Genomic DNA, 20619 nt, shown 5'->3' on the forward strand with positions numbered 1-20619 from the left:
TGGGTTAAGGGCTCAACTGTAACCTCCCCACACCAATTCCTATGTTGAAGTCCTAACCCCCGAGACCTCAGAATGTGACTGTATCTTCAAAGAGGTAATTAAGGTAAAACAAAGTCATATGGGTGGGCCCTAATTCAATCGGACTTGTGTCCTTATAAGGAGAGGATATTAGGACACAGACACACACAGAGGGACGACCGTGTGAGGACACAGGGAGAAGATGGCCATCTGCAAGCCAAGGAGAGAGGCTTCAGAAGAAACCAACCCTGCCCACACCTTGATCTTGGACTTCCCAGCCTCCAGAACTGTAAGAAAATAAACGTCTGTTGTTTATAAGCCACTCGTCAATGGTATTTTTGTTACAGCAGCCTGAGTGGACTCAGATAGCCGTAGTTTGTCACGGCAGCCCTAGAAAAAAACACTCCCATCATTAAACTGCTCAAGTAGCCTTGGGAGTGTGCTGGCCGTATCCTTCTGGGACCCAGCCTCACACACCCAGTCTCACCAATGGTGCTATCGTATGTCCCTTTATCAACCCCATGGTATCTATCATCACATTTCTATCTCAGTTTGTAAAGACGTCAACATCTGTGCCATGAATACCTTTTACCGAAATAGTGTAGGACTCACTTTCACAATAAGGTACCTAAACTGTTTCTAATAAAGGAGCCAAGTAACATGCAACTCTCCATGTAGAGCAGCCTGTCATTTCTAGAAAAATCCTTTCACATTTTTAAATCAACTTTGGCTGGAAGGCCTGGGGTAATGATTGGAGCCCAGAGTGTCTCTGGAGATGCTGATGAGAGTTTTTGTTGCTGCTTCAGTGGCTGGGAGCCCCACTGGTCGATGTGGAAGCCAAGCGAGATGAGCTGGAACGTGTAGGGGGGTGCTGGGTTCTGCACTTAGGGATATCTAGGGAGGAAAAAGATATCACGAGAGTGAGAGTCGTTAAAACATCCAAAAAAGCTATATAGTTAAAATGATTTAAATGATAAAAAACGATTTTATAAAATCACCGGGCTGGATGGGATGTACCGAGTTTCCCAACTTCACCACCTACCCCCCCCACCCCGTCCCCACCATCTTCACCTTGAGTTACTAATAAGAAGTTCCTTAGTCTCCAAAGTGCTCTTACAACTATATTTCATTTGAATCTCAAGAAAATTCTGCGACGTAGGTAGGGAGGTATTAACATCTCCGTTTTACAAATAAAGGAAACCGAAGGACAGGTAGTTTAAGGGCCAGCGCAAGTTCATGGAGCTAAAAGGCATGAGAGCTGGGTCTGGAGACTTGGGATTCTTAGACCAGGTGGGTATCGGTAGAGTTCCCATTGTTTATCCTCCCGACTAACCTGGGCATGCACACAAAAGGCAAATGTCACAGGTTGACACTCCCACCAAAACTCACAGCGAGAAAGGATTTCTCCTCGACATCTGGCCGTGAGCGGAGAGAGGAAAGAATGGAGAGAACAAGAGAGAGAAATAATACGAGCTGAGCTTGCAGGGAACGGGAGGGATGTATGCTCACCCGCATCTTGGCCCCGGCTGTGTGCAGAGCGACATAGGAGGGCTGGCAGATACACAGATGCTGAACTTCCTCAAACACTGTCCCCCTCCCTGACTGCACGTTCAGCAGCCAAGTCCCAGCAGTCAGCTCATCCATTACATCCCTCTAATGCCCTGTCGGCTACGTTTGCAACGCACAGGGTTTCTATTAATCCGGGGAAAATCCTACTTTAGACTGTCATTGAATCAGAAATTGCTTCCGCCGTGACTGCTGTCTCCAGCGAACCAGGTGCCTCCTCCTCCGCAGAGGTGTGCCACACGGGCTGGTCTCGCCCACACCCTCCGCCTGCCTCAGGTGCTCTCTTTACTCCTCCTCTAAATCTGTCCTTGGAGGCTCCCCTTCTCCTAGAAGCTTCAGTGTATTGACCCTCAGGGATTTCTGCCTCAGCTGCATTCCTGAAGCCATTATCATCCAGACCCCTAACTTAGCACTGAACGTATGCTCTCGGGCGTTAGTACCCGTTTCTGAATGTATTGGGTTGGCCAGAAAGCTCGCTCGGGTTCTTCTGGAACATAGATAACCTGAACGAACTTTTTGGCCAACCCAATAATTTTTTTATCTCCTGATGAGACTGTCAGTTCCCTGAGAACAAAGCTGGAATCCCACACCCTATTGAATCTACAGTCCTGCCTTCAGTGGATCCATCCATGTTCGCTGGTGACTTTTCTGGGAAAGAGTAGGCAAAGCTGGGGTTAAACATAGCCAGTTGTTCGAATCCAAGAGGAAAGGGGGAAGGAATGGGAGTAAATCACCTTCCCATGTTTGAAGTTTTCAGTGTTGTTTCAAGATCAGCGTAGTCAGTATTTTTGTGTTGTTCTAAGATCAGCATAAGGTAAGAGAACAAACAGAAGCCTTCCTTTGTATCATTTTAGCAACAATGAAAATAAAATAATACCTGTTGAACGGAGAAAAAGCCCAGCTCTCTGTGATACAAGAATGGGCTAGTAACACCTCATCTGTAACAGTTTCAAATTTAATCCTGTTACAGTGCAAAGCATAACTTATCACTGTACTTGAGGAACCCTTTCTCCTAAGTCCCCCAGGGAGATTCACAGGCCCAGGCAGGCTCCCCTCAAGCTTTCCTCTTCCACCCTGGCACGTCCCAGGGACTCCCCCACCCCCTTCTCTCCTCCTAGTAACCGTCACCACCTACTCAGATTGTGGGTTTCTCATCCCTCCTAGATGGGTTCCCGAAGATGGTCTCGTTATGTCCACCTGTTGGGCTGCACCCCGCAGGCCTATGGGCCCTGCACTTCCCCAGGTTCAAGACTGAAGAAAGAGCCCGAGGTCAACAACAGAGACATCAGTGGTTTAATGGATGGGGGAGCTTACATGTCTGAAGCAAGTTCCCCCCATTTGCAGCAAGCGGCAGACAGGATATGGCGGCAGTCTCCGCTCCCAGGGCGGGGGCGGGGGTGGGGAGGTTACCAGTTATAGGGAAAATGACGTCAGGTGGGCTCATTGGTTACCAGGGAAACCAGCAGAGAGGCACGCCCCTCACCACCCCTTTGAGAAGAACAATCACTAGCTGGGGCGGAGGCAAGTACATAGGAAGGTCAGTCACATGCGTCAGATATAGGTGACGCAGGCCCTGGTAGGGCAGAGGACTTACAGAGAGCAAGAGAACAGCCATCTTGAGTGGCCTGACTATACAGGCTTCCTTGCTGTCCCTGAAAACAAGTTTGCAGACCCTTTTCATTTTAAGACTTTGATGTCCATCATTACAAGAGAAAAGACAAGATCTAAGGGCAAAATATGGGGAAGTTATATAAAAGGGTACAAATCTGACAGTCTTGGGTCCTGGTCCAGCGATCTGATGATCTGGTTAAAATAACTTGGAAATTTCTTTTACACTAACATTGGGTATTATAAGCAGAAAGGGTAGGGGGTCCCCGGAGAAAAGAAAACCAGGCATGGCTTTCTTGACACAAGAGAACCCATTTTGACCTAAGCCATTTTGTGATCTAAGCCTGGCCACAATGCTTGCCCTTGAACAGGTCTCAGTAATTAATGATCTTAAGGGAACAAAGGAAAAAGCAGTCAAGAAACAATGATTCTGTGATAAAAGAGTCCTAGATTCTCAAGAGATATATGTAGATGTAGAGAATGGACTTGAGGACACGGAGAGGGGGAAGGGTAAGCTGGGACGAAGTGAGAGAGTGGCATGGACATATATACACTACCAAAGGTAAAATAGATAGCTAGCGGGAAGCAGCTGCATAGCACAGGGAGATCAGCTCGGTGCTGTGTGACCACCTACAGGGGTGGGATAGGGAGGGTAGGAGGGAGACGCAAGAGGGAGGAGATATGGGGATATATGTATATGTATAGCTGATTCACTTTGTTATAAAGCAGAAACTAACCATTGTAAAGCAATGATACTCCAATAAAGATGTTTTAAAAAAAGAGATACATAACACTCTGATACATATCATTGAGTACATACATATCTCTGGGGGCGGAAAGTAAGGCCGCCACCCAGGTGGAGGATGGAATGATGACGTTGACCTTTTCTGACCCTCGTGACTTCAATCAGTTGAAGCCTGCACTCTGTCAACCTTTGCCCCAATTCTACACTGCATTTTCCACTGCTTAAGACCCTTCATGAATATGAGTGTATCCTTAGTTTCAAACTTCCCCAATTTTGCTATTCAGGGAGGCACAGCTTGGGAAAGATCCCTGGTGTTCTCCTTTCTTTTGGCTGCGCTGTGAGATCTTAGTTCCTTGACCAGGGATTGAACCTGGGCCCTCGGCAGTGAAATCATGGAGTCCTAACCACTGGACCACCAGGGAAGTCCCCCTCCTTCCTTGCTGCAGATAATAATTCCTTCCTTCTCCCATTCTTTGGTTTGGCCATGTTTCTTGGCTCGACACCCACCAAAAGGCAAATCCGGTTTTTTGGGTAACACATCCACACCGGGAGGATGACGCACCCCAACTTCACGGGGACAGAGGCTCCTGTGCTTGGGACCCTCCCAGACCTCGCCCTATGTGTCTCTTCATCTGGCAGTTCATCTGTGTCCTTTATCACATCCTTTAATAAACTGGCAAACGTGTTTCCCTGAGTTCTGTGAGCCGCTCTAGCGAATTAATCAAACCCAAGGAGTGGGTTGTTGGAACCTCTGATCTATAGCTGCTTGGTCAGAAGCACAGGTGACACTGGTGACTGCAGTGTGGGGGAGGAGAGCGGAGAGCAGTCTTGTGGGACTGAGCCCTTAACCTGTGGGCTCTGACGCCGTCTCCAGGTAGATGGTACCAGAACTGAGTTAAATTGCAGGCCCCCCAGCTGGTGTTGCAGAGAACTGCTTGGTGTGGGGAAAACGCCCACACACTTGGTGACCAGAAGTGCCAGACATGTGTGTTTTGTGTGAGAAGTAAAAGAAGCACTTAGGAGATAGACGGGGCTGAGGTTTTTTCGTACAACAGGAGGGAAAGACTAGGGTTTTCCTTCACATTGGGGCTCATCAAACCTTTTACTTCCTATTCATCTTTGGCTGCTGCCTTGCTGTGAAACTCCGTCTCGGTCCTTCCCCCAGAAAAGTCCATTTCTTCAGTGCAGAGACTTAACAAGGACTATCTTAGCAGGATAGTTGAACCCGTTTCAAGCGGTTTCAAGAACTTTCACTTCTGAGCACTTGGAGACCAGGCAAGATGTATTTTACTACACTTCTATCCTACATGGGATTCTTCTCTTAAGAGCTTTTGCCTACAGCTCCACTGACTTTTTTTCCTTTTCTCTCTTTTTTAAAATAATTGTTTATTTTTGAACAGGTTACTTTTCTACATAGTTGAGTATTGGAAAGATACAAAAAGGGACAGTGAAAAAAAATCTCCCCCACTCACCTCCGAGTCCTCCAGTTCTCTTCCTCAAGGGCAACCAAGATGATCTTTTTTTCCTGTGTATCCTTCCAGAGATATTTTATACATTGCAAGCAAATATACACATAAAATGCAAATATATTCTCCCCCTCTCCTTTTTCATACAATTGGTAATATACCATCACTTTTTGTTCACTATATATATGAGAGTATGCGTAAGTGTGTGTGTGTGTGTGTGTGTGTGTGCCTGCATGTATGAACAGTACTTAAAGAACTTCCTTGGGGATTCCCCTGGTGGCACAGTGGATAAGACTTCGCTCTCCCAACGCAGGGGGCCTGGGTTCGATCCCTGGTCAGGGAACTAGATCCCACATGCATGCCGCAGCTAAGAGTTTGTATGCCACGACTACAGAGCCTGTGTGCTGCAACTAAGGAGCTGGAGAGCTGCAACTAAGGAGCCCTGGAGCCACAACCAAGGAGCCTGCCTGTCACAACTACGGAGCCCACGTGCTGCAACTAAGGAGCCCGCAAGCTGCAACTAAGGAACCCACCTGCCACAACTAAGACCCGACGCAACCAAATAAATAAATAAAATTTAAAAAAGAAAGAAGCATAAGGGAACTTAAAAAAAAAAACTTCCTCAATCTTTCAAGGGTTGTATTATAGTCCATTTACAGATGAGCCAAATTTATAGCTATTTGAGCTGTTCACAATCTTTTGCTCTTAGAAACGATGCTGATATAATTTTTTTTTTTTTTTTGGCTGTGCCACACAGCATGCAGGATCTTAGTTCCCTGACCAGGGATTGAACCTGCGCCCCCTGCAGTGGAAGTGTGGAGTCTTAACCACTGGACCACCAGGGAAGTCCCTGATATAAATTATCTTTACATATATGCAGGTCTGTCTGCCGTCACCCGTTTTCTGATGGGCTAAGGGTGTCGACAGCCATGCAATCTACCAGTAATTCCAGTACCGGAGCATCTTCACATAGAGTATTCCTTTCCTCAACCTGCTCCTACAAAGACAGAATCGGGTAATTTAAATGTATATTTATTTATTATTTTTTTATTTTTTGGCGGTACGCAGGCCTCTCACTGTTGTGGCCTCTCCCGTTGCGGAGCACAGGCTCCAGACGCGCAGGCTCAGCGGCCATGGCTCATGGGCCCAGCCGCTCCGCGGCATGTGGGATCTCCCCGGACCGCGGCACGAACCCGTGTCCCCTGCATCGGCAGGCGGATTCTCAACCACTGCACCACCAGGGAAGCCCCTAAATGTATTTTTTTCATCAGTTGAACTTACTGTTCTTTTTCTAGAGATATTTACACAATAGTTGCTCTCCATGTTGCTGTCACGTTTTTAAATGGAAGGACATGGGAGAAGATGCATGGAAAGCCATGCTTCACACATCAGAACTCTCTGGGGTTCTTTTCTTAGCCCACTTCCTGGGCAATCAGTGCCTAAATCTTCAACTGCTGGATTTATATTTCTCGCCCCGCTCTCCCCGCCAAGCTCTTGACTCATACATTCAGCTCCCTTCTCAATACGCCTACTTGTCGTCCCACAGGTACTTCACACCAAGCATGTCCAGTCTCAGTAGGAGATGGCATGAACCTTTACACAATCGCCCAATCCAGATACCCAGGAGTCATCCCTACGCGGCTGGAGCCTGCCCCTCAGCCTGTTAAGTCCCTCGAGGGCACGAGGGCACGACTGGGTCTTGTTAGGGTCACACATCCCTCGAGCTCCCTCCAGTGGCTGTAAGATACTTGGTGGATAAATGAATACACATATGAATGACTTCTCCTTCTCTTTCATTTCAGGGCAATGGCTGAAACCACCTTGCAGGGGAAATATGAAGCAGGGAGAGAAAATTCCTATCTTCCGGCTGGATGTCATTTTATTGGGCACAGAGAAGGGAGTGAGAAAGGCAACAGGCTACTGAGGCGGAGTGACCCCAGAAAGAGGGGGGCTCCTCAGGAGGCTAAGGCCCAAGAAGGGCTGTTACAGGAAAAATCTGCATACCAGTGTGTATACTATAGACCTGTGTCTGTCGCTCCCCAGTTGAATTTTTTTTTGTTCTCCATTTATGTTATTTGCAGACATTTGCAAATGATCACTGATACAAACAACACCATTCGATAAACCCATGGATCCCTTAAGAGAATAGATCAGGTAAAGGAGTACTGTAGGTGGGGCTTCCCTGGTGGCGCAGTGGTTGAGAGTCCGCCTGCCGACGCAGGGGACACGAGTTAGTGCCCCGGTCCGGGAAGATCCTACATGCCGCGGAGCGGCTGGGCCCGTGAGCCATGGCTGCCGAGCCTGCGCGTCCGGAGCCTGTGCTCCGCAACGGGAGAGGCCATAACAGTGAGAGGCCCGCGTATGGCAAAAAAGGAGTACTGTAGGTGGATATGGAAAACAGATAAATAGAATCACAACAGTGATAGCCCTGTAGGGTGCCAATCACTCTTCTAGAAACACCACCACCAACAACAATAATAATTGCAAATATCTGGCTGCTGGGCATTATATTACTTCATTTAATCTTCCCAAGCCTGTGATGTGGTAAAAAAAAAGCTAAAAAAGGACTTCTCTGGCGGTCCAGTGGTTAAGACTCTGCACTTCCATTGCAGGGGGCGCGAGTTCGATCCTTGGTCGGTGAATTAAGATCCCACATGCCTCGGGGCCAAAAAACCAAAACAGAAAGCAGAAGCAATATTGTAACAAATTCAATAAGGACTTAAAAAAAAAAATCTACCCTCAGCACTTTATGATGACTCCCAGTTCAGGGGTGATGTGGTAATACTGTATGTAAATATGGATTATTGCGTTTGAAAGTCATAAAATCAGGAGTTTTTCATTTTAGTCATATAAACACAGCTTCGACTCACCCCTGTAAATGGCCTAAGCGTAGGCTGGGAGCTGAGTGACAAGTAACGGCCACTGGTGGGGATGAAGATGTCTGGGGAGGACCCCGCCCCAGAAGGGTTTCCTTCCAGGAGGAGAGTCTAAGCGGGGTGACTGTTCATCCTGGCTTCAGCTGAGTGGATGCTTCACCCCCAGGATGGAGCTGCTTCCGGGACTTTACCATCTGGGGATTCTGTGCAGAGGACCCCTGCTGTCCTCTGTCTGCCTACGAGCCCAGAAGGCTGCCTGGACGGTCTGATCACCCCTCCAGGTGACACCGACGAAGAGGGCGCTCTCTTTTCCTCCTAGCTTACTCTGCTTCTATGAGAAACAGAGGAAGGTGTGAGCGAGAAATAATCATCACAGCTTTAAAGAAGCCCCAGGCCTGTCTTTGTTCTTGGTTTGTCTTTAACTCGGGGTGAAACTGTCAGCTGTGGAGGAAGGCTAGGCAGAAAATTCTAGCCAGGGTTTTGAAACTTAAATCCATGATTTTGTGAGACTTCCCTGGTGGGCCAGTGGTTAAGACTCCATGCTTCCACTGCAGGGGGCGCGGGTTCGATCCCTGGTGGGGGAACTAAGATCCCACAGGCTGCACAGCGTGGCCAAAAAATTAAAAAAATAATAAATCAATCAATCCAAGATTATGTGATGGTGCCATTCAGCCTCCCAAGTAGGTGGCATAAAGTAGGGATGTGCTCCAACGCATTCCAATGGTTGTTTGTTAGTAGGGATCATGTATTCATATTTCAAAACATCCATGTCGTAGAATATTGGCTTCTACTGTAGTTTGTGGTAAAATACTGTATTACAAAATGTTTTACACGTGCACATACATATACACCACATATACACATATATATTTTAAACCCCAGTAATAACAGTGATTACAATACCCATCATAACTAATATGTATATAACTAAAAATATCACATAACTCATAAACACGGTTCTTCTTTTCTGGTAGATCCTCAAGAGAAGCTCATTTTTGTCAAATACTTTGTGCTTAACTCTTCAGTAAAAAGAAGCAACCATTTGGCCCCAGGGCAAGAGAAGCAGGTAGAATCACTCCTGTTGGAAATGCCAGGGTAATTTATTATGGGTAGCATGATCAAACAAGAGGCTACAAGACAGAACAAGTAAACTATGCTCCTTCAGAGGCAAAGGAGAAATGCAAAGACTCTAAGCAGTGGCCCTTCCTGAGAGTTAATTTTGCCCCCAGGATTCTTAGCAATGAAGCCTTTTGGTCTTGTAGGTATCAGAAATTAACAAAAGCCCATATTGTAGTTAGTAGGCAGCGCAGCCGCACAAGACAGAATTCACAGCGCTGAGTTTAACACACGCTATTCCATCTGGGAGCGTGGAATCAAAAACCCAACACTGGGGACTTCCCGGGTGGTCCAGTGGTTAAGACTCTGCGCTCCCAATGCATAAGGGCCCAGGTTCGATCCCTGGTCAGGGAACTAGAGCCTGCATGCCGTAACTAAAGATCCTGCGTGCCACAACTAAGACCCGGAGCAGCTAAATTAAAAAGCAAAAAACAAAACAAAAAAACAACCCCACACAGATGAGGAGTAATGAGCAGGCAGAAGATGTTATGGAGGCCAGGCAGGAAAAGAAAATATATGGCTTACATTTCCTATAGCTCTGGCTGCAACTATTTTCTACACAGAGGAAACTGTGAGAAAGAAGACAAAGAAAAGTGGGGAAAGTAAAGGTAAAAGCAAGAAACAAAGCTTATTCCACAGGTTGGAGCCTCCTCCTGGCCACGTGGCTGACCGCTCAGCAGCGTCTCAGCAGCTGCTCACCGTCAGCACTCTCACTGGCCCCTGCTGTCTCCATGATGATTTGGTGTGACTCCGACAGCTTCTGCTAGTTACTGAAGCTTACTCTGAGCTGAGCACTGTTGTTACTAACTCTATTCTACAGACGAGGAAACAGAGCCTCTGAGATTGCTAACAATTTGGCCCAAATCACTGAGCTGCTAAGACTGTGAGATCAGGCATTGAACCTAGGCTGTTTCAGTCCCTAGCCTGTGCTCTTGTTCAGCAAAGTGAAAAAGAAGATGGTATTTAATGGGGGAGAACACGAACATGTATTGAGTACTTAATATATACCTGGCGGCATTTAGTCCTCACCACAGTCCTGCAAGGGAGGTATCATTATTCCCATTTTATAGATGAAGAAACTGAGGCTCAGAGAGGTTATGTAACTTATCCAAAGTTGCGCTGTTAAGTAAAAAAGCCCAGGTCTCTCAGACCGCAAAGCCCATACTCTTTCTTATTCTTCCTTCCAAATGGAATTCTCAGGAATTTCACTGAACTAACTAAATAAAAATCTCTCCTTTAGATATTTTTACCTCTGCACATCCAAACCAAACAGACGTTATAAAACGAATACCTGGGGGTTTCGTCAGAATTTGAAAGGAATCTATTAAAGATTGCCTGCAAGGAAGCCACTGCATAAACTGTGTTTTGTAAATTCTTCTGTTGTAATTAATTAAGTTTTCTAAAGTTCAAAGAGAAAGATGGAAGACAGAAACCAGTTTTTATTGGTTTACAATCAGAATTCATGAATATACTGGCTTCTTTTTTGGTATAAGGAGAGAGCAGAGAGTAAATGTGGTAGGAAACTATGGGGGTCCACAGATCCAGACTTTAGCCTGGAATGGACTTTAAAGATGTAATTCAAACTTATAAATGGGGAAATGAAAACTCAAATAGCTTGAGTGACTGCTAGTTAACGGTAGAGCTGAGGCTAGAAACCTGGGTGTCCTGATTCTTAAACCATTATTCTTTCCATGACATGAACCAGGAATCACTTTAGAGAATATTCCTTTTTCCTCCTCTTTTGACCCAGACAGGGATGAAAAAGTGAGAAAGCTTAACAAAGCATTATGGATCATATGCCATGATCAAGTGGGGTTTATCCCAGGAATGCAAGGATTCTTCACTATATGCAAATCAATCAATGTGATACACCATATTAACAAAATGAAGGATGAAAACCATATGATCATCTCAGTAGATGCAGAAAAAGCTTTCCACAAAATTCAACACCCATTTATGATAAAAACTCTCCAGAAAGTAGGCATAGAGGGAACCTACATCAACATGATAAAGGCCATATATATCAAACCCACAGCCAACATTGTTCTCAATGGTGAAAAACTGAAACCATTTCCTCCAAGATCAGGAACAAGACAAGGTTGCCCACTCTCACCACTATTATTCAACGTAGTTTTGGAAGTTTTAACCACAGCAATCAGAGAAGAAAAAGAAATAAAAGGAATCCAAATTGGAAAAGAAGAAGTAAAACTGTCACTGTTTGCAGATGACATGATACTATACATAGAGAATCCTAAAGATGCTACCAGAAAACTACTAGAGCTAATCAATGAATTTGGTAGAGTAGCAGGATACAAAATTAATGCACAGAAATCTCTTGCATTCCTATACACTAATGATGAAAAATCTGGAAGAGAAATTATGGAAACACTCCCATTTACCACTGCAACAAAAAGAATAAAATACCTAGGAATAAACCTACCTAAGGAGACAAAAGACCTGTATGCAGAAAACTATAAGACACTGATGAAAGAAATTAAAGACGACACAAACAGATGAAGAGATATATCATGTTCTTGGATTGGAAGAATCAACATTGTGAAAATGACTATACTACCCAAAGATATCAACAGATTCAATGCAATCCCTATCAAATTAGCAATGGCATTTTTCACAGAACTAGAAAAATTTCACAATTTGTATGGAAACACAAAAGACCCTGAAGAGCCAAAACAATCTTGAGAAAGAAAAATTGAGCTGGAGGAATCAGGCTCCATGACTTCAGACTATACTACAAAACTACAGTAATCAAGACAGTATGGTACTGGCACAAAAATAGAAATATAGATCAATGGAACAGGATAGAAAGCCCAGAGATAAACCCACGCACATATGGTCACCTTATCTTTGATAAAGGAGGCAAGAATATACAGTGGAGAAAAGACAGCCTGTTCAATAAGTGGTGCTGGGAAAACTGGACAGCTACATGTAAAAGAATGAAATTAGAACACTCCCTAATACCATATACAAAAATAAACTCAAAGTGGATTAAAGACCTAAATGTAAGGCCAGACACTATCAAACTCTTAGAGGAAAACATAGGCAGAACACTCTATGACATAAATCATAGCAAGATCCTTTTTGACCCACCTCCCAGAGAAATGGAAAAAAACCCAAAAATAAACAAATGGGACCTAATGAAACTTAAAAGCTTTTGCACAGCACAGGAAACCATAAACAAGACGAAAAGACAACCTTCAGAATGGGAGAAAATATTTGCAAACGAAGCAACTGACAAAGGATTAATCTCCAAAATATACAAGCAGCTCATGAAGTTCAATATCAAAAAAACAAACAACCCAATCCAAAAATGGGCAGAAGACCTAAATACACATTTCTCCAAAGAAGATATACAGATTGGCAACAAACACATGAAAGGATGCTCAACGTCACTAATCATTACGTGATTAGAGAAATACAAATCAAAACTACGATGATGTATCACCTCACACTGGTCAGAATGATCATCATCAAAAAATCTACAAACAATAAATGGTGGAGAGGGTGTGGAGAAAAGGGAACCCTCTTGCACTGTTGGTGGGAAAGTAAATTGATACAGCCACTATGGAGAACAATATGGAGGTCCCTTAAAAAACTAAAAATAGAACTATCATATGACCCAGCAATCCCACTACTGGGCATATACCCTGAGAAAACCATAATTCAAAAAGCGTCATGTACCACAATGTTCATTGCAGCACTATTTACAATAGCCAGGATACAGAAGCAACCTAAGTGTCCATCGACAGATGAATGGATAAAGAAGATGTGGCACATATATACAATGGAATATTACTCAGCCATAAAAAGAAATGAAACTGAACTATTTGTAGTGAGGTGGATGGACCTAGAGTTTGTCATACAGAGTGAAGTAAGTCAGAAAGAGAAAAACAAATACTGTAGGCTAACACATATATATGGAATCTAGAAAAAAAAAAGTGGTTCTGATGAACCTAGGGGCAGGATAGGAGTAAAGATGCAGACATAGAGAATGGACTTGAGGACACAGGGAGGGGGAAGGGTAAGCTGTGGCAAAGTGAGAGAGTGGCATGCACATATATACACTACCAAACGTAAAATAGATAGCTAGTGGGAAGCAGCTGCATAGCACAGGGAGATGAGCTCGGTGCTTTGTGACCACCTAGAAGGGTGGGATAGGGAGGGTGGGAGGAAGACGCAAGAGGGAGGGGATATATGTATACATATAGCTGATTCACTTTGTTATACAGCAGACACTAATACAACAATGTAAAGCAATTATACTCCAATAAAGATGTTAAAAAGAAAAAGAGTAAATAGGCATAAGGGATCTTATTGGGGTTTTAAAATGAAATGTTTTAAAACTGATTTATGTTGATGGATACACAACTTGCTAATTTCACTAAAAGTTATTGAATTGTACACTTGAAATGGGTGAATTAAATGTTTTGTAAAGTATGCCTAAAAAAACCCCCAAAACTATCAAGACACTAAGAATCAGGTTATCCTGGAAAGAGGTCAAGAAGGTAACTGCAGAGGCTGGAGCTAGCAAAGCGCAGGAAAAGATAAAGTCTTATCTAAAGCAATTAACAGTAAACCGGCAATTAGAGGCTTTTGTTACTTGTGTTTAGCTGAATGCTGTGAATAGTAAGCTTTTTGAAATTCTTGGCCAGATCAGAACCTAGAAAGTGAGGACTTCTAACCTCCGTTGAGTGTGAGACAAAAAGGTAGTTGTTTTTATACTTAACTTGGTAGAAAAAAGAAAAACGAAAACAGACGAGAAACAAGATATCAGCTGGGGTCCCTGGGGTCCCAATTCCAGGCCCTGGGAAGACCAAAGCTCACCCCCTTGGTTTTTGTGAATTGTCCTGAAGGGCTTTCTAGGTTTCTAGACTTCTTTTTTTTCTTTCTAATATTAGAAAGTGAAGTCATCCTTTATTCCTCTTTTCTTCACGTGCCACATCCAATCTACCACAATGCAGAATATGATCACTCCTCACCAATACCACCGCTAACATGCTGGTCTGAGCTACCAGCATCTCTCCTAACTTCTTCCCCTGTTTCCATTCTTGCTGCCCCCCACCCCTTTTCTCATGGCCGTGCCACACGGCATGCGGAATCCTAGTTCCCCGACCAGGGATATCGAACCCGTGCCCCTGGCAGTGGAAGTGTGGAGTCCTAACCACTAGACGACCAGGAAAGTCCCCGGTTTCTAGACTTTTGAGACTTTGCTTCCATGTGTAAATTGAGTAGAATTTACTAGAGAGTTGGAAGGCGGGGTTTACATTCCCAGTAATAGGGAATAAATTTGATGGGAATGGATGGGTTACTATCCAGCACTAACCTGGCCCCTCTCCCCTTCCCTGTCTCAGCTTCTCTCCATCAGGCTGGCTTCTCTTTCCTGGTCTTATCTCTCTCCTCCCCTCTCTCTGCTCCCCCTCCACTCCCCTTGCAGGAGCAGAAGCAACAAGGTCTTCCTCTAATCTCCAGCCTCTGCAGGCTTTCCTCCTCTGGAGCCCAGGTGCCTGCAGCATCCAAGCCCTCGAGGTGTCATCCCTCCCTACAAGCCCCTCAGCGGCTTTCCCCCAGGGAGACAGCTCCCTCCTTCCCCTTCCCAAAGAGGAATCGTGGGGTCAGCTGTTAAGATTTAACAAAAAAATTTTTTTCACGTCTTTACACAAGATCGGAAAATCTCTGAAGTTTAAGATGGTACCCGGCTGTCCTGTGGTGTTTATATTTTTTCATTGCTTTGTTCTGTATGGAATTTTGTTATAATAACTAATGGTAATGGGCATTTCCTGATATTTATATAATTTTAATAAACCACCTTCAAAATTACAAAGCATTAGTGATCGGATCTAGGCTCTATTCCCATCTTCTATCAGTGATTCACTCTAAAAGGTGGTTCAATGAAGCAGCTATGATGAGGCAGTGCTAGAATTAAAAGGGAAATCAGAGTCTTCCCTGGTGGCACAGTGGTTAAGAATCTGCCTGCCAATGCAGGGGACATGGGTTCGAGCCCTGGTCTGGGAGGATCCCACATGCCGCGGAGCAAATAAGCCCGTGAGCCACAACTACTGAGCCTGCGTGTCTGGAGCCTGTGCTCCACAACGGGAGAGGCCGTGACAGTGAGAGGCCCGCGCACGGTGATGAAGAGTGGCCTCTGCTCTCCGCAACTGGAGAAAGCCCTCGCACAGAAACGAAGACCCAACACAGCCAAAAATAAATAAATAAATTTATTTATTTTTTTAAAAAAAGGGAAATCAGGTACCCTTGTGAGGGGCAGGCTTTGAGAACGCAAACCTAATGATAATAGAAAACATCACCAACTCACAGCAATATACGTGGATTTGAAACTGTTTCCTGGAGAATGTTTCTGATATGGGGAAGAACTCTCACATTTGAAGGCTCTAAGTAATGACAGGCAAAAAGTGAAAATGTCTCAGTGGCCTGACAGCCACGCCCTGGAGAAATGGCCTAAGGAATATTCTTTGTACTTTACATCCGCGCTTTTTTTTTCCTTCCAACTCTTTCACTTTAAAAAAAAAAATACATTTATTTATTTATTTTTGGCTGCGTTGGGTCTTCGTTGCTGCACACGGGCTTTCTCCAGTTGTAGCTAGTGGGGGGCTTCTCTTGTTGCGGAGCACGGGCTCTAGGCGCACAGGCTTCAGTAGTTGTGGCTCGTAGGCTCTAGAGCGCAGGCTCAGTAGTTGTGGGGCAAGGGCTTAGTTGCTCCACGGCATGTGGGATCTTCCTGGACCAGGGCTGGAACCCGTGTCCCCTGCATTGGCAGGTGGATTTTTAACCACTGCGCCACCAGGGAAGTCCCCAACCCTTCCATTTCACAAAGATTTAACTTCTCCAAGTATCACATACCCCTTTGCCACTTAGAGGGGCAAGGAATACTCCAGTGTTCAGGCCTCAGGTCCTTCCTGGGCTTTGGTGATCTGTCCTTCTCATCCTGGCTTTATAACGTGTTCCCCTAAGTTTGCCTAGTCACCTGTTTCTCGAGTTCCTCCTGAATCTTCCTAGATAAACCTGTCTAAATGATGCAAGGATTTTCTATCTAATGAATACGGGATTTTCTCCACTGCAATGACACCCAGGCTGTGTCTACCACACTCTCTCTACAGCTGCACTTGTTGGAGTTTTATTTACTCCCTACTTTTCTTATGTCCCCTAATTGAATTTCCTCAATACCCATTTCCTCTCCTCTCAGGCCCCACTGCCACTACTTCTTCATTTTCACAATCACCTTGCCTCATCTAGGAGGTTGCTCTTTTCCTCTGAGGGATGTGGTGGGCAGTGGGGCAAACTGGCACCTCGGGGGGAGGGGGCCTTAGCCACCTGCAGCCTGTGGTCCAAACAGCAGGCTTATCGCGGACACCATTACAGAGTCAAAAATCCTAGCTCACTTTTGGAGGGTTTAATTATGCCTTGTGCTCCTCAGAACTAAGCAGAAACAGGGATTCTCTCTTTTTTTTTTTTTAACCTTTTTTTTCTTTTTTTTTTTGGCCTCGCCATGAGGCATGTGAGATCTTAGTTCCCCGACCACAGATCGAACCCGCGCCCCCTGCAGAGGAAGTGCGGAGCCTTAACTACTGGACCAGCAGGGAAGTCCCCAGAAATAGTGATTCTAATTAGCATATTTACAGAAACAATACAAGTAGATCGATACAATTGTACACTTCACTTATTAATAGCTTAATGGTTCTCCATCATTGTTTAATTTGCCCTGGCTTCCCTTTCAGCTTTAATTAGCACAATTTTTGAAGTTGTTCATTTATAATGACTATTTTCACTTAAGCAAGGCCTGCTAGTGTGTGCCAGATGGTAAACATCAAAAACCCAGAGGGAAGGTTTCTGTTTAGCCTTTGATTTTTGTTTTGTTTTTATTAAGCCAGAGAAAGCTTCGATTGTGCTGATAATTTGTAAGCATACATCACCAACTTTTATCTTCCTTCAAATTCCCTGTTCTCCGCCAGATATGTCTTCTACTGCTGGCCTAGGAGGGGCCAGGGAACTAGGCAGAAGCATGCCTGAATGGCTTGGGCGATAAGCCTCATAAAGTTATTTTTCTCAATTAATGGTTTTCACTGACAATTTTACTGCTCTATTTTAAGCTTCCCCATTCCCTTGGGCATCTGTACATATGTCTGTGATAAGCCTCACCCAGTCCAACAACACTGGCTCCTCAGAATACAGACTACCCTATCTTAAAAAGCTCATCTCTCTTTTTGGAACATAACACTTGAAAATGCATTTAAACAGAAAGTAATTGAGCTTTAAAGGAGAACTATAAAAGTGATTTATTCACGAGTACACACTTATTCCTCTCCCAAATGACACCCATTTTATATTAATTTTCCTTGAGTGTGTATCCGCAGCCTTTTTCTAAATGTTTACTACTAATAGAAACTGTTTATTCCACCCTTATTCCCTTCAACTTTGCTCCAAAGATTCTCATATGTGCTGAAAGGGATCTATTGGGGGTACAGAACCACAATTTGGGAAAGTCTGCTATGAAATAATAATGCTCCCTAGTCATAATCACTGACTTTTATTAGGTAGTCAGTTAGCTATTTTTTAATTAGGGAAAGAAAAGAAAATTCTTAATTCATTTTTTCTGAAGTTATTTGAAATGCACTTTTATAATCATGTTCCATTGGTGGCAGGAAAGCTATGGAAATCATGCCTTTTTCTTAGATTAGTGGAACCTTCACTCTACAGATAAGTAATTTCTATAGAGAAATTTCTATAGGCTCTCCTCCCCCCACCCCAAAGGACTCACAGAAGAAGAAAGAACCAATGATAATAATGCTCCCTTTACACTGTACAGTTTTCAAAGCAGATTCATACACATCAGTTCATCCAAGCTTTTTTCTCTCTCTTTTTTTTTAAACAGGTGGGAAAACAGAGGCTCAGAGAGATAAAATAAAGGGCATCTTCAAGGTCACACAGCTAGTCAGTCAGTGTCAGAGACTAGGATTTAAACCACCACTTGATGATTCTGATTAAAAAAAAAAAATTCGGGGACTTCCCTGGTGGTCCAGTGGTTAAGAATCCGCCTTCCAATGCCTGGGACGCGGGTTCGATCCCTGGTTGGGGAGCTAAGATCCCACATGCCCCAGGGCAACTAAGCCTGCACGCAGCAACTTCTGAGCCCACACACTGCAACGAAAGATCCTGCAGGCTGCAACAAAGACCCTGCATGCTGCAACCTACACCTGACACAGCCAAATAAATAAATTAAATAAATAAATAAATAATTTTTAAAATTAAAACAAACAAAAACACCAAATTCAATCCTGCAAATAGGATTAGAGATCCAGCAATTATCATTAACATCATGTTGGGGAATCTTTTGTAAGAAATACTTACCAGTGACTGTGCTTTTCCTAGTTTAGATCTGTCCTGTGATTTATTTTTCTTATCACGTGACTGTCGGTTGAAATCTGGGGTCATTTCATGTCTTTTCCTTCTTCTGTAAATTGGAAAGCATTGGAAAAATTATAAATATCATTTTAAAGCTTTGGTGGTTGGCATAGCTGTTTGTCCATTTGATTTTGTTGTACCTGTGGTTTAAAAGATTGTCTTCACTCAACTGGAAACAAGCCAAATATCTATCAATAGAGAATGGGTACAATAAACTCTGACACATCCACACAATGGAGGACTGTGAATTGTAAAAAGGAAGGCAGAATATTTCTTTATATAACTGTGGAGTGATCTCCAGGATATATTGTTACATGAAAAAAGAAAGGGGGATAAAGTGGTATGTATTGTGTGACACCATTTCTTTCAGAAAGGGGTGTGTGTGTGTGTATTTGTTTATATATTTTTAAATGGAAGGACTGCACCACGACATTTTGAAAACTAGTTACCTATCAGCAGGATTCCTTTGTGTTCCAGTCAGGAACAGGGAACAGTATGGAGGGGTCGGAACAGAAGCTAGACTTCTCCAAATACACTTTGTTTTGTGTATCTGACTTTGGAACCATATCAAAATTATAAAATAAAATGAAGGAAGAAAATTCCCAAAAATCTAAAAACAAAATGAAACAAATGATCTTATCTCTCCAGTTGGTGGCATTACCCCACATAAAGGAATTACTTCGTGGGACTTTAACATAGTAATTTGTCTGAATAGTCTTAGTAGAATATATCCTAAGGACAAAAACACAGGCAAAGAAATTTTAAACTGTTTTCAGCAATCCTGTTGTTTGTATTAATACTAATATTTGTTTTCTAAAACTATTGTATGTAATAGGACAAAGTAGGGATCCACAAACTACAGCCCAGAGGCCGATGCAGACTCATGCCTGTTTTTGTAAATAAAGTTTTACTGAAACACAGTCACTCTTACTTCTTACACATGGTCAATGGCGATTTTCAGGCTGCAGTGTTGGAGTTAAGCAGTTATGACAGAGATATGTCCTGCAAAGCCTAATGTATTTGCTGTTCAGCCCTTTCCAGAAAAAGTTTGCCTAAAATAATGGACTAAGGCAATGATCATCAATGGCCACTAACATCACAAAAAGAGAGACAAACAGAAACCATGTGCCTCATGATGGAAGTACCTGAGCATTACATACTCAGGCCTCCAGATCTGAAGACTGGTACTTGTACAGGAGACAGAGGAACATGCTGGGAGTACAGTCCCCAAAAACCAGAAGATGAGAAGGTCTGTAGGGTAAATGACCTGATTTCTATAATAAACAAATTGCAAGGGGAAAAAAAGGAGGGCAGAGAAGAAACCTATGGATCAAAAAACCCCCAAAAACTTAAGTGACACATGGACCAAATGTAATATGTAGACCTTATTTGGAACCTGATTAAACAAATCAACTGTTGAAAAATATCAAACCCTTATGAGACATTCAAGGAAACCTGAAAACCGACTTGATTCTTGATTGATTATATTAAGGCATCATTCATTGACTTAGAAGTGATATGGTATCATCTTATGATTTTTAGACAGAGTCTATCTTTTAAGGAGAGGCCTTGAAATATGTATGAATGAAATAATATGACGTTTGGATTTGTCTCCAAAGTAACCAGGGGGAACAGCAGAGTGGGTGAGGAATGAATGAAACCAGACAGGTCATGTGTTGGAAACTGTTAATGCTGGATGGTGGTTATAAGAGGTTCTATTCTCTTTACTTTTGCATATATTTGAATTTTCATTATAAAGAGTTTTATTGGGACTTCCCTGGTGGTCCAG

At 43.6% G+C, this 20619-nt stretch overlaps 1 protein-coding gene across 1 annotated transcript in view; it reads right to left on the reverse strand.

The window, feature by feature from the left end:
- Window positions 1-327: 327 nt before the first annotated feature.
- FBXO16 (F-box protein 16) overlaps window positions 328-20619 on the reverse strand; it is a gene marked incomplete at its 5' end in the record, with an annotated part of 50548 nt that continues 30256 nt past the window's right edge. The window contains 2 exons of the mRNA XM_082655908.1: window positions 328-912; window positions 18777-18879. Of these exons, the coding sequence (XP_082512034.1) occupies window positions 739-912; window positions 18777-18879 (277 nt within the window). The 3' untranslated portion in view covers window positions 328-738. The remainder of the gene's footprint in view (window positions 913-18776; window positions 18880-20619) is intronic.

Source organism: Grampus griseus, assembly GCF_964374135.1.
Source record: "Grampus griseus genome assembly, chromosome: 6".
NCBI classification, from domain to species: Eukaryota; Metazoa; Chordata; class Mammalia; order Artiodactyla; family Delphinidae; genus Grampus; species Grampus griseus.